This window comes from Manacus vitellinus, unplaced genomic scaffold (genome assembly GCF_001715985.3).
Source record: "Manacus vitellinus isolate BGI_N305 unplaced genomic scaffold, ASM171598v3 scaffold_26_pilon, whole genome shotgun sequence".
Classification (NCBI taxonomy): Eukaryota; Metazoa; Chordata; class Aves; order Passeriformes; family Pipridae; genus Manacus; species Manacus vitellinus.
The window spans coordinates 6,111,866-6,125,745 of record NW_021939960.1 but is presented as its reverse complement, the minus strand read 5'-3'; the positions used below and the strand labels follow the sequence as shown (position 1 = coordinate 6,125,745).

General features: G+C 56.0%; 1 protein-coding gene across 1 annotated transcript in view; it reads left to right on the top strand.

The window, feature by feature from the left end:
• The window catches only part of LAMA5 (laminin subunit alpha 5), an 81,081-nt gene that overhangs the window by 65,387 nt on the left and 1,814 nt on the right, over nucleotides 1-13,880 (top strand). The window contains 35 exon segments of the mRNA XM_018073843.3: nucleotides 173-387; nucleotides 1,013-1,113; nucleotides 1,548-1,728; nucleotides 1,935-2,078; nucleotides 2,160-2,311; nucleotides 2,393-2,503; nucleotides 3,377-3,488; nucleotides 4,091-4,261; nucleotides 5,107-5,303; nucleotides 5,399-5,515; nucleotides 5,592-5,746; nucleotides 5,969-6,110; nucleotides 6,340-6,442; nucleotides 6,528-6,641; nucleotides 6,762-6,941; nucleotides 7,061-7,203; nucleotides 7,413-7,589; nucleotides 7,842-7,978; nucleotides 8,416-8,569; nucleotides 8,713-8,846; nucleotides 8,969-9,131; nucleotides 9,624-9,752; nucleotides 9,963-10,114; nucleotides 10,460-10,592; nucleotides 10,873-11,013; nucleotides 11,206-11,336; nucleotides 11,421-11,588; nucleotides 11,684-11,816; nucleotides 11,929-12,086; nucleotides 12,194-12,323; nucleotides 12,326-12,394; nucleotides 12,666-12,818; nucleotides 12,905-13,064; nucleotides 13,171-13,301; nucleotides 13,402-13,492. Coding sequence (XP_017929332.2) covers nucleotides 173-387; nucleotides 1,013-1,113; nucleotides 1,548-1,728; nucleotides 1,935-2,078; nucleotides 2,160-2,311; nucleotides 2,393-2,503; nucleotides 3,377-3,488; nucleotides 4,091-4,261; nucleotides 5,107-5,303; nucleotides 5,399-5,515; nucleotides 5,592-5,746; nucleotides 5,969-6,110; nucleotides 6,340-6,442; nucleotides 6,528-6,641; nucleotides 6,762-6,941; nucleotides 7,061-7,203; nucleotides 7,413-7,589; nucleotides 7,842-7,978; nucleotides 8,416-8,569; nucleotides 8,713-8,846; nucleotides 8,969-9,131; nucleotides 9,624-9,752; nucleotides 9,963-10,114; nucleotides 10,460-10,592; nucleotides 10,873-11,013; nucleotides 11,206-11,336; nucleotides 11,421-11,588; nucleotides 11,684-11,816; nucleotides 11,929-12,086; nucleotides 12,194-12,323; nucleotides 12,326-12,394; nucleotides 12,666-12,818; nucleotides 12,905-13,064; nucleotides 13,171-13,301; nucleotides 13,402-13,492 — 4,982 coding nt within the window.

Genomic DNA, 13,880 nt, shown 5'->3' with positions numbered 1-13,880 from the left:
GATAAAGGTACTGTGAGGCAAAGCACAAAGTGCTCTGAGATCCCAAGGGCTGCAGCAGTTACAGGTGTTGGATGCTCACACTGTTACAACTGTGCAACTCCAGCACTGTGCAAGATGAGCTTCAGGATCCCCCGATGCCTTCATGCTGTTTTAACTCGCTGTATTTCTCCAGGTGTGCCCCAGGATACTATGGCAATCCCTTGGTGATCGGCAGCTCGTGCCAGCCCTGCGACTGCAGCGGGAACACGGATCCCAACATGCTGTTCAGCAGCTGTGACTCCCTGACGGGCGCCTGCTCGGGCTGCATGCACCACACGGCCGGCGCGCACTGCGAGGTCTGCGCCCCTGGCTACTACGGGGACGCCGTGGTAGCCAAGAACTGCACACGTGAGTTCTTGCTGCTTTGTGGGGCAGGCAGCAAGCGCAGGGGGAAGGGGAGCTTGGGCAGACTGACTGTGGATGTGCTCAGCACCTTAGCCAGGCTGTGCGTTGTCCCAGTGAGTCACGTGCTTGGGTGCGCGCATTGCAGCATCCTAGACAATAACGAGGAGGTTGACGTGGTGATGTTAGGTCGTAGGTTGGACTTGATGATTTCAGAGGTCTTTTCCAACCTAATTGATTCTGTAATTCCGTGGGGAAAAAAATCTGCCCTCAGCATCATGACTTCCAATCCACCCCCGAATGCAAAACTGCACCCAGGCTGGGTCTTGCCATGGAGCAGCTACTGCAGCAGTGATGCTGATGCTCCTTCTGGAGCATGGGTTTGCACAGCCCATTCCAGCACTGCTTCTCTCCCTCAGAAGAGCAGCAACCCAAGTGCAGCTCACAAAAGTGGGCTGCCCTGGCAGGTGTCATGGGAATAATTTGTGAGGAACAAATCCAAGAGGAGAGAGACTCTGTCTTGCTCTGACTCTGATAAATAAGGGGGAAATAGGATTCCTTGTTGGGAATAAGTTTTGTGAGAGGCTGACAGGGTCTTTAGTGTAATACTGGGTATATTTTTCCCTGACAGAGTGCAACTGTTCACCTTGTGGGACTGACTCCTGCCACCCACGAACTGGCCAGTGCTTCTGCAAGACTGGAGTGACAGGCTTGCACTGCGACCGCTGTGAGGTGAGGGTCACCTGTGCACTGGGATGGTGCCTGTCCTGGGGACAGGGATGAGGGGCAGCCATCTGGTGAAGTCTGGATTTGCATGAGCTGCCCATAGGCAAAAACCTATTAAAGATCTGTCAGCAAGTGGTGGAGGCAGTGTTCCACTGCAGCCAGGGCAGAAATGTGGTATCCTTTGGGAAACTGCAGCAAACCCCATTTTTGTGAATACATCCAGCATGAGAATTGCAGGGCAAGGGCAGGTTTGCAGGGCAGTGCTGTGATGTGTCTGGGTTCTTACTGCAGCTCCACATCTTTAACCATGTTGCTGTGAGTTTTGTGGTGGTCAAAACACACTGAGAAAGCAAGGCTGAGGTCCCACATCACTGCCCCCGGGAGGGAGGCACTCATCCCCTCTTGCTGAACAGGGCACCCTTTGTCCTGCTTTTCCCTAGGAGGGATACTACGGCTTCGAGGGATGCTCGGGCTGCCAGAGGTGTGACTGTGATGTGGGCGCTGTGGGGAGCAGCTGCCACGAGCAGAGTGGGCAGTGCAGCTGCCTGCCCGGCGTCAGCGGCTCCCGCTGCCAGCAGTGCGCCCCGGGATACTGGGGCTTCAGCCAGAGCGGCTGCACAAGTGAGTGTGGGGTCCCAGCATGGGGGAGTGGGACGGGGCTTTGGTGGCACGTGTCCTTGTCTGGTTGTTGAAGGTGGAAAACAACTGGCTGCTGTTGGAGGGCCTGGGTTGCGCAGGGAAACCCTCAGCAGCGGCGTGTGGATAAACACAGCTGGAATAAACACAAAATGATGCCAAGGGCCTTTCCCTGTTATTCAACTCTGCAGAGTGTGAGTGCAGAGGGGGCTCCTGCGACCCACGCACCGGGGAGTGCACGTGCTCCAACGGGCTGACGGGGAAGCAGTGTGATGTCTGCATGCACAAGTACGAGATCCCCGTGGCCAACAGCCCCGACGGCATGAGGTGTGAAGGTCTGTATCCTGCAGTCCTGGGGAAGGAGGTGAGGGAAGCCTGGGAAAGGGCCTGTGCTGACCACTCCGTTCCCCTGGCAGTGTGTGACAGCTGTGTCCTACTCCTGCTGGAGGACCTGCAGAGCATCGAGATGTCCTTCCCCTCCATCCGCGGCCAGCTAGTCAACCTCAACGCCAGCTCCATCGCCTGGGCTCGCCTCCACGGCCTCAACAGCACGATAGTGGCCATTGCTGTGCGTGGAAGGTTCAACATCACTTTGTGCTCATGTTCCCTGACCTGTTGGCCTGATTTTGTCTTTTTTTTTTTTTTCCAGAACCAGCTCCGGGAGTCCCACAGAGCCATGAGCAGGATCAGGCAAAGGGCTGACGAGTTGGAGGATGATAACATGGATCTCACACAGGACCTGAATGCACTGCAGCACAAAGTAGGGTATTCCTTGGCCAGAGCACAAGTCCCTCCTTTTACCAAAATGAAGGCTGTGAGGAGCCCAGTTCAGGCTGGTGGATCTCCTGCCCAGCCAGCACTAAACTTTGCTATCACATTCTCCAGCTTAGGTGCTCAAGCTGGGTTACCTGCATTCCTCCCTTAGGGAGCTGTTAAACTTGATGTGATATTGATGGTTGTTTCTTGATTTACTAGTTTCTTTTGAGGTGGCTCTACTTTAAGCAGTAAAACTAAATTCCATCAAATGTCATTTATAGAAGGAGCGTACAAGGAAGGAACATAAAACATCTGGGTTCACCATGGATGCAGTCTATATACAGTCTAAAACCAAGCAAGATTTGCTTTAATTTGATTTGATTTGTAAGCTACCTGCCTGTAATCTAAGAGAGAGGGAAAAATCTCTACTTGATGATGTACTTCCCCAGACAGCTGCACAGACAGACTGCCCCTGTGTGTACATACGTCTGTGCTCCAAACAGCCAGGCTGCAGCCCTGACATCCTGGTCAGGACCCAGCTGGGCCTGGATCCAGGCTCTGGGGCTTTTCCTGTGCTAACAGCACAGAACAGTGCTGTCCTCTGTGATCTTGGGATTGTTTCAGCATCCAGAGTCTTTGCACTGGAGCTGCATTTACTGCCTGTGCTTCTCTGAAGGTGCTAAATGAGACCACCACTGAATGCATGGCAGGAGAGCAGCACAGGGCAGGCTGTTCTGGTTCATGAACCTCAAGAGCTGCACATTCCTGAGCCTTGTGTGCCTTTTGGAAGCAGCTTTCCCGCTGATCACATGATTTTCCTGACAGATCACATAAAATGTCATCTCATTCTTCAGCTAAGCCCATGTTTTTGTTGTAGATGACCATGACTCACAGAGAAGCGATCCGTGTTGATCAGAACACGAAGGAGACCCACCAGAGGGGGGAACAGCTCCTGCTGCACATCCAAAGCATCCAGAGGGACATTGCAGGTCTGTGAAGAAGGGTCTTCACTTTGGGGTTTTTTTCCTGTGGTATGCCATGCTGTTGGTTTCAACCACCACCAACTTCATCACTTAGGAAAAGCCTTGGAGAGAACAAGGGGAAATAAAAATGAAATTAAGATCCCTGCATAATTCCTGCTTTTACTCTGACCAGGTTTTTGTGGATCTCAGCTGCTTGGCTAAGCACAGTCTTTGGAAAAAACACATTAAACTTGCACAAATGTTATTCAAATGCATAAAATGGGGGCAAACTGCACTACAGCTTTAGGAGAGATTTAGCAAAACAGAGTGGCCAGATCTGGGAGAGAAGGTAGAGCCACAGAACAGTGCTTTGGATGTAGAGGAGGTAGAGCCACAGAACAGTGCTTTGGATGTAGCACATGTTACTGGTAGTGGTAGTTTCTACCTTCTCCTGGCCAAGGAGGCAGAAATGTGGGGCAATGTCTCGGGTGATCTCAAACAATTGTGATTTCTGAGTGCTGCTTGAAAGCTGGCTCTTTGTGAGGGTGGTGTAAGAGGGGAAAGATCCCAGGGAATTATGCAGGGCCTAACCTGACTGATGCTAACGGGGAATTTGGATTTCTCTGCAGACCTGGTGAGGCAGATGACCAGATTTGGGGCAGCAAACACCAGCACCACCTCCACTGAGGAGTTCCGTCAGAAGATGGCCGAGGTGGAAAGCATGCTGAGGGAGATGAGGGGGCGCAGCCTGGGCAGCCAGGAGGAGATGGCAAAGCGTGAGCACGAGGAGGCTCAGAAGTGTGAGTCCAGCTCGGTGTCATGGGTCAGGGCTGCACAGATCCCACTGGGTGTGGCCATTTATGGTTTGGAGCCCATGAGGATGCTACTCGTTGTGGTCATGTTTAGAGAGTGCTGTTAATAACCAGGCACCCCCAAAAAAATTTTACAGGAGTTTCAGAGTCTCCTGTGGCACTGCAATGGGGTCATTTGTTATTTCTTTTCTGAATTTCAAAGCAGAACTAACTGGGCAGTTCTGTTTGGTGACCAAAAATGACAACACTTAGAACAAGGAGTCAGCGTTATCATGTGATGTATTCACATTACGTGTGGCTGTGAATAAGTCACATCATTTTTCTTCATATTTGCTGTCCCAGGAGAGGGGTTCAGTGTAATAACCAGCAGCCTGCACCACAGTAGCTCCACTGTCCTGAGGGCATCCTTGCAGGAGTGAGGGCACTGAGCCCAACTGCATAACCAGGCACGGTGGCACTGTGGGAATTGAACACTTCTGATTAACAGGCCCTGGCAAAACATAACTCAGCAGCTGAAAGCTGGAATTATAAACTGGCTGTTGTTGGAAATAAGTAATTTTTTACAGGGGAAGTAATCGAACACTGGGACAGGCCTCAGATGGGGTTTCTCCATCATCTGAAGCCTTTCAGGCATAGCTGTGCATCTTTCTGACAGAGATCCCATCTCTCTCACCAGCACTGGGGGAGGGAGGGAGAGAAGATGGTCACTTCTGGCCTTGATACTTGCCAAGAGAGACCAGAACCAGGCTTTAAGGCAGCCAAGCACAGAAAGAGCCTGTTAACACAGGAGGATGAATTAGCAACAGTTCTCATCTCCTCTGTCCCATCCCCAGTGCTGCATCGGGTGAGGAGTGAGCTGCACGCCCGCTGGCAGTCCAACCAGGACCTGGTGAGCAGCATCCAGGACCGGCTGGCACAGCACAGCTCCCAGCTGATGGACCTGCGCGATGCCCTCAACGAGGCTGTGAACAAAACCAGGCAGACAGAGGACTTGAACAGCCTGAACCGAAACAACCTGGAGGAGAGCCAGGTAAGACCTTCACCAGGTAGTCCTAGCCATGCAGTTAGGGGTGGGGGGGGCTATCCCAGCCTTGATGGTACCTAACCTTGGGTCTGTGTGTCTAGCAAAAGAGCCAGGAACTCCAAAAGCAGCACGGGCTGGTGCAGGAGACCCTGCGGATGGCCAAGGACGCCCTGGGCCAGGTCTCCGACTTCCTACAGAAGATGGAGCAAGCAAAGGAGGTGAGTGGCAGAGGCACTTTGGCATGGGCAGAGGGCGGGGGGTGGCAGCCCTCAGGACTGACGTGTGTCCTTGCAGGCCTACGAGAAGCTGGCGGCACTGCTGGATGGGGCAAAGCTGCCCCTGACTGAGCGGGTCAAGAAATTCTCCCCAGCCAGCAGCAAGATCCCCATCGTGGAGCAGGCAGAGGAGCATGCCCGGCTCCTGGATGAGCTTGCAAGGAACCTGTCCAGGTGAGGCACCAGTCCTGACCCTCACTAGTTAAACCATCTCCTACCAGAGCTGGGGATGGGAAACTGCAGCTCCACACCATGGCAGGGGAACAGTGGGGTGTCACCTCTAAAACTTTATCCTGGAGCACGTGTGTTGAGGATCCCAAAGGCATTTGTCTGTGAGGGTATGGGCAAGAGCCTGAGCATTTTCCATGGATTTGATGGCTTCATCTTCCAACACAGCATTATCCAGGGCACAAACCAGGATGGCTTTATCCAGCGGGCGATCGATGCCTCCAATGCCTACGCCAGCATCATTGAAGCTGTGAAGAAAGCAGAGCAAGCAGCCCACGATGCTGATGAGGCAGCCAGCGAGGCCTTGATGGTATGTGCTGTGGGGAGCAAAAACCAAACTCCCTCAACCAACTCCCTTCCCTCTGGCACTTGGGGACTTTGTTCTGTGCCACAGAGCAGCACCTCTGCCACAGCTGGGGCCCAACTCGATATTTGAGTCTCCCCATCTCACCCCACTTCAGTTGTCTGAATGAGCATTTGGTGCTCAGTCAGAGCCAGAGCCATGAATTCCTCTTCAGAGTCCCATGTTTGTTTCACAGAATGTCATGTCAGAAAATCTTGGGGCCGTCTCCAAAGTGCTGAAAAGGAACAGCAGCAGCCTGGAGGAGGCTGTGAGGAGAGAGCAGACCAAACTAAATGGAGGTGAGAGAGGCTCCTCTCAGGATGTGATGTCCTTTGGGCCGGACCAAGGTCCCAACACACAACATGTGCATTTCTTTAATTGCAGCTATTAAAGGCACTCTGCAGACAGCAAAGGACAAGCTGGCTGACCTCCGTGTGAGGAAGGAGCAGCTCCTGACCCAGCTCCAGTCTGTGCAGGACATGCTGGGCAGGGACCAAGGTTTGTTCTGGGGTGGCTGGACTGATTCTCTCTGCTCCCTTCCTCATGCCCAGACTATGACCCAAGGGTGCTTTCTCTCTGCTCCTGGCCATCCCAGAGATATTTCTCCTCTCTTTCCAGAGGACACAAAGGAGACAATCCAGAATGCTAAAGCAGCTGCTGCTGAGGCCAACGAAACAGCTGCAAGAGTGGAAGATACCCTGAGCACCATGAAGAAGAACCTGGATGAGTGGAAAGACCAGTACGGAGGCCTTCGAAATGAAGACATGAACCAGGCGGTCGAGGATGCCAGGAAATCTGGTGAGTGCTGAGCCTGCTGGGCTGCCAGGGCTGAGTCTGACATGGGTTTCAAGCTGCCTGAGCTTCTTATTTCCCTTCCTCGCTAACCTCCAAAACTCCTGGCTCCTTTCCAACCCCAGTGTCCAGCCTGGAAAGCACCATCCCACTGCTGCTGGAGAAGCTGAACAGCCTGGAGAACAGGAGGAACAAAAATGCCACTGTGTCAGAGAACATCGTGCGGATCCGGCAGCTCATCACGCAGGCGAGGAATGCTGCCAGCAAGGTGGGCTCAGGGGGATGGAGGGCTCACCTGAAAGCAGTATGCACATGGGAGGGTATCTAGGAGAGCTCTGGGGCCTCCAGGAAGGGTCCCTTTCTCGTGGGACGACTCCAGAAGGTGCTTTGTGTTGGTACAGCTGGCACTGACCGGACAGGCAGCAGCAGCAGCAGCAAGGGGTTCAGTGCCACAGGGCTGGATTTCTTTCCCTGCAGGTGAAAGTCCCCATGAAGTTCAATGGCAGCTCAGGGGTTCAGGTCCGGATGCCCAGCAACCTGCAGGATTTGGCAGCCTACACATCTCTCAAATTCTACATCCAAAACCCTGAGCCCAAGAGCCAGCAGGACGAGACAGAGGAGGGGCGGTTCGTGTTGTACCTGGGCAGCAGGGAGGTGAGACGGGGTCCTGTGGGTGAGTGGAGGGAGCTTATGTTGGCAGCACCAGGGGGGGATCACACCTCGACTTCAACCCCTCACCTGCTCCCCAAATGTCTTTGTGGGAACATGAACAGCAGCCATCAGCCTGGCTGGGAGTGCGTGGGAATTGGAATGGAGGTGTTTGTCCGGTGCAGCCTTGGGAGTGTTAGGGAGAGCTCCTGCCTGTCCCAAATGTCAACATGTGGCCCTGTCTCTTCCTGTGTTCAGGCCACAGGAGACTACCTGGGCATTGTGCTCAAGGACCGCAGAGTGCAGTGGATCTACAAACTGGGCGATGAGGAACCAGCCTCCCTGAGTGTCGACGAGGATATTGGAGAGCAATTTGCCACCATCAGCATCAATAGGTAGGAAGGAGGCTGTTGGGACACATCCCAGGAAAGCACAGCAGGAGACTGCCCCTGCAGCAGATGTGCTGTGCCCAAGCCTGGACAGGCCCTTGAGCTTGTAGAGGTGCTGTGGACTCCACCATCCAGTCATCCCTAAATGACTAACACTGAAACACCTCTGAAAAACTATCAGGGAGATGTTTTCTTACCAATTCATGGAGGGTCTGCAGAAGAGGAAAGATGAAGCTCATCTTCATCTTTGAGGGTCCATTCACTCATGGCAGTGCTGGTAGCATGAATGCTGGCCCCTTTCAGTGTACTGGCGTGGGGCTCCCCAGTGGAAGATGCACCGTTTTCTAGTAGAGCTGTGCGGGGGTGGGCCTTTGCTCAGGGAGGGCAGAGTTGGTTCCTCATTGGGGATGTCCCCTTGTCCTGACCATTGCTCCCTGCTGCAGGATCCTGCAGTACGGGCACATGTCGGTGATCGTGGAGAGGCAGACGGTGCACGAGACCAAGGGAGACAGCGTGGCCAAGGGGGAGCAGGGGCTGCTCAACCTCGACCCGCGCAACGTGGTCTTCTACGTGGGGGGCTACCCCTCCAGCTTCACGGTGAGTCAGCAGGGAGAGGGGGCTTGGCTTTTAGGAGGCATCAGCGATGCCTTTGGAGATTGCTGGGGGGGGGAGAAAAGCCCACTTGATTACATGAGGAAACCAGGATCAAACTTGCCCTAACTGTTGGGTTTCATTCCCAGCCTCCTCCCGCTTTGCGCTATCCCAACTACCGGGGGTGCCTGGAGCTGGACACTCTGAACGAGGAGGTGGTGAGCCTGTACAACTTCCAGCACACCTTCGAGCTGGACACCACTGCTGAGAAACCCTGCGCAAGGTGGGGCACTGCACCCAGGCCAGGAGCAGCTCTACTCCATGACACTTACCCTGACCCTCAGCTGCTCCAGACCATGGGAGTGGTGTGGGATTGATGCCTAGGGCCTCTTCCTGTTGTCTCAGGTCCAAGTCCACGGGAGACCCCTGGCTGACTGACGGTTCCTACTTTGATGGCACCGGTTACGCAGAGATCAAGTTTGAGAGCCAGTTTGGCACAACCAAGCGCTTCGAGCAGGAGATCCGTGTGGTCTCCTACAATGGCATCATCTTTTTCCTGGAGAACCAGGCATGTGCTTGCTCCCCTGGGGAGCCTTAACCCCTCAGTGGGTGGGCTGGGACAATGCCAGGCCTGCTTGCAGGCATTCCAGTTCAGGACACTAGGGAGAGGAGGGCTCTGGAGGTCTCAGGGCTGCTTGGAGCAGGATTTCTGCACTGTTGGGAAAAGTCACCATGAGAGGGCTGAACCCAAACCTCACAGGAGTCACTCATCTGGTTCTGGAGAGGCTTCCCAGAACTCAGAGAGCACCCATGCACAGGCCCTCCAAGCTGGGCCAGGGTTCACTGGGGCAGGAGCATTTCCAGCTTGCAGTGTTATCCCTGTGCCCCTGCACAGGGCCACTGTTCACAGATAAATCCCAAATAACTGTACCCATAGTGTGTCAGGGCACTGGCAGTGGGACCTGCTCCCACTGGTGCTAAAGGGCAGGCGGGCTCAGTGCCACAACTACATCCTGGACACCAGGACGTGGGGCTGAGTGTCCATCCTGCCTCCCCCCAGGGTCAGTTCCTGTGTCTGGCCATCCGGGATGGGAAGCTGGTGCTTTACTACGACTTCAGCTCTGGCCTGGAGATGGCAAAACCCAGCAACTCCTCCTCCCTCACCATCAGCAGCACCACGAACAAAGCGGTAAGAGGGGACAGTGCCTGCCAGGCTTGCTGGGAGGGGGAGAGCTCCTCATCTGTGGTGGGGAGGCACATGGACCCTTGTTTTTGGGGGGCAGGGGAAGAGCTGCAAGAAGTTCTTTGACGGGAGCCATAAACTAGACACCCTGTGCTGCCCTCAGTGATGGATATAATTGGCCCAAATTGATTGATCATTTCTCTCCTCTGTCTCCAGATCCAGATTTTCCTTCTCAAAATGAATAACAAGAAGCGCATCCTGGTGCGGCTGGAGCGCCTCACCATCTTCGTGGTGGAGCAGGAGAACTCCCTGGAGAATGCTGTCTCCTACTACCTGGGTGGTGTTCCCCCAGCTGTGCTGCCTCCCAGGTGGGTCCAGACCGTGGTGGGGTGGGATAGTCAGCATGTTCCCCTCCCTAGTCCCTGCTAGTAGCCCTGGCCCTTTCTCAGCCACATCCAGGGCTGTTGGGGCCCTGCTTAAGCTCTGGAGGAAGATTTTCTCTCTCCATCTCTGGTGTGGGATGAGGTATCACCAAGTCCTCCTTTGCTGTGCTGGGTACTTTGGAGCAGCCTCGTGCCTGAGGCACTGGAGATACCCATGACCATCACGGCTCCTTCCCAGACACTTTGTCTGAAGAGCTGCAGGGCCAGATCCTGCCCAGGGCTGGGTCCTGCCTGGGGCTGTCCTCATAACACTGCTTGCTTCTCCGGCAGCTTGAAAGCGCTTTTCCCCACGGGTGGGCCCATCCGGGGCTGCATGAAGGGCTTGAAGGCTCTAGGAAAATATGTCGACCTGAAGCGCATGAGCACCGTCGGCGTGAGCTACGGCTGCACCTCGGACCTCCTGGTAAGCACAGGAGGCAGCCTGGCCAGCCATGCTGAGGAAAGGGGCTGTCAGGGAAGGGGAGCACGGGAGCCCCAGGACAGGCCCCATCTCCCCTCATTCACACAGAAACAGGGATAAAACCCCCAGGTCCTCAGCGTGGAGGGGTCACGGTGAGGTGCTCTGTGTGGTTGGCCATAGGACGAGCCAGGCCCAGTGAGGACCACAGTGCCTCAGTCATCTCCCAGCACCCCAGCAGCGCCAGGGCCAGGCTCCCACCTTGCCTCCATGATATCTCTCACAGGTTGCCCGTTCAGTCAGTGTCCATGGCCACGGCTACCTGACCCTGGCTCTGAAGGACGTGCCGGGGCTGCGGGACTTCTACAGCGGCTTCAGCTTCCGGACAAGCCAGCGTGAGGGGCTGCTCTACCACCACACCACCCAGGTGGGCACCTGCAGGACCCCTGGGTATCCCAGCAGTGGTGCTGCTGGTGATGGTGCTGTTTCCCCTTGGAGGAATTTTGGTGGGGCCAGCGGGTGACTGCAGTGAGATCTGCACCCTGAGCTCCTGGGGGGCAGTGGGGAAATGGGCCCTTCCTTGGGCTGCTGAACAGCAATGGGGTGATGCTTTCTGCAGGAGGGGACGTGCCAGGTGTCCCTCCAGAGGGGCCAGCTGGCCTTGAACCTGCTGGGAACTGAAGTCACCACTGGCAATGCCTATGCAGATGACAGGGCCCACTACGTGGCCTTCTACAGCGATGCCCGTGGGTACGTGTCCTGGTGTCCTGTGGGGGCTGGGGTGCCAATGGCCACAGGGACCTGCTGAGCCCCCACTGCTCGTCCCTCCCCCAGGGTCCGGCTGTACGTGGATGACGAGCTGCAGGACACAGCGACAGGCCCCGGGCCCAGCCGGCGGCAGCGGCGCCAGGACGGGCGGCAGCTCTTCCAACTCGGGGGTTCAGCAGATCCGGGTGCCCTCAGCAACCTCACCGGCTGCATCGGGAATGTCTTCGTCAAGCGGTGAGCAGCTCCGTGCCACTTCAGAGAGCAGGGCTCAGCCCTGTCCCACCTCCCCTCTGCTCTGGGTGACAAGGACCTCTTCTCCCCGAGTGTAGGGTGTCAGAGCCACAGATGGTGGTGGACCTTCAGCAGAACGTGGAGAGCATCAATGTCACCATGAGCTGTCTCTGGGGTGAACAGCCGCAGCAGCTCAGAGTGACTCCAAAGAAGGACAGGAGGAAACCCAAGGTACCAGCTGCTGCCAAAACTGCCCACATCCTCATCCTCCTCACATACCACTGCTGAGCACCTCTACTGGCGCCTGCTCCCCTCACCCCATTCCTTGGTGTGTGTTGTGTAGGTGCCAGGCAAGCCTGCCCCCAAGGGTCGCCGCCACGACCAGGATGGGCTCTGCCAGCTGCACCCCCAGCCCCGCGCAGCCAAGGGCACCTTCCGCTTTGGGGGGGCCCCGAGCAGTCGCTGGGAGTTTGATGAGATCCCAGCCTCCTTTGGGTGGAGGTGAGCCTTGCCCCATGCCCACCCCACACAAGCTTGGCCCTGCTGACCGTGGCTTGGAGAGCAGGTGTTGGAGAGCCGGGTGCTCCCATTACCCCCTGTCCCTGCAGGTCCCATTTCTCCCTGGAGGTGAAGCTGAACTCTTCCAGTGGGTTGCTGTTCTACGTGGCGGGTGAGAGGGGCTCCTTCATGGCTCTCTTTGTCTCCAACGGGCGCTTTGTCTTCCTGGTGGACGTGGGGCAGGCGCCGGCTGCGGATCCCGCCAGCAGGGACAGTACCGGGGACCGGCCTGGCACCGGTTGAGGGCAGGGGTTGGGGCTCAGCAGGACCTCTTGAAACCACATCACTACCCCCTGTGCCAGGAGCCCCTGCAGGGGTTGGCTCACTACAGCCCTGCTCTGGTAATCGCTTCCTGATACCACATGGGACACCTGCAGTCCCATGGGAGCAAAGGAGAGAGCAAAACCACAGCCAGGGCTGGCTGAACCTCTGAGCTGAGCCTTCCTGTCACTGGGCACATCCCTGGGGCTCCTCCCAACCCAGAAAGTTGCCAGTCCTGGCACTGACCTTTGGTCCTTGCAGGTCTTCTTCAGCAGAGACCAGAGCCGGGCCCAGCTGGTCATCGATGGGCTGCGAGCCCAGGATGCTGCAGTGGCCACCACAGGGCTCTTTGTGGCCCAGACCCCCTTGTATGTGGGAGGGGTCCCAGCTGGAAAAGCCAAGGCTCACATACCGGTAAGGGCTTGGCACTCCCATGGCATTGCCTTGTGCCTCCCAGGTTTTTCCCCCTCTGTGCTCAATCCAGTGACCTCTCTCCACAGGCTCCATTGGCCTTCAGCTTTGATGGCTGCCTGAGGAACCCACAGCTGGATGGGAGGCCCCTTGGTCCCCCCTCACGCACCTTTGGGGTGACACCCTGCTATGAGGGCGCATTGGAGAGCGGGGTCTTCTTCGCTGTGGATGGCGGGTCCATCACCCTAGGTACCAACAGCAGCCTGGGCTGCCTCCCACAGCCCTGGGACTGGGTGGAACATATCCTGTGGGAATCCCCTTGTCCCTCTCCTCACCAGTGGCATTTCTCTTCCAGCTAATGCAGTGGTGACTGAGCAGGACTTGGAGGTGACACTGGAGGTGCGTCCCTGCAGCACCTCTGGCCTCATCTTCCACATCGGCACAAGGAGAAGCCACTATCTCCTGCTGTACATGGAGGAGACCAAGGTAGTGGGAGGGTGCCCTCCCCACAGGTTTTCAGAAGCAGTGTCCATCTTCTGCCTGTCCCACTCTGCTCACTGGTCTCTGCCGGGTTTGTCCCACTCAGGTCACTGTGAGAGCAAATGCTGGGGCTGACGAGTTCTCTGCGTCGGTGACATGCCCATCTCTCTGTGACGGGCAGTGGCACACCATCGCAGGTGAGGTGACAGCCACTGCTTGGCTCTGGGACCCTGCCCCACTCCTGCTTAGCCTACACCTCCTGGGGAAGCCCAGGGCCCTTCCTTGGGTATTTAAACCCCAGCCCCACCTGTATGCACTTAATTTGGGAGATTGTAGCTGCCATTAAGTAATTTCTTAATTCATAAAAGTCCTTGCCTGATCTTAGTGCTGTCAGATCTGGTGGGCAGGAAAGACAGTGTTTTTCCAGGTCATGGAGCAGCCAGTGAGGACAAGGATGTCCCTGTGGGACTGGCTCCATCCAGGACTGTCATGTCCTACTGAAAGTGAAAGCCCAACTTGCTTTGGTGTTGAGTGGGTCCAGGGGGCTCAAAGCCCACAGCTGGGAGGAGGGATTGCAGGATTCAC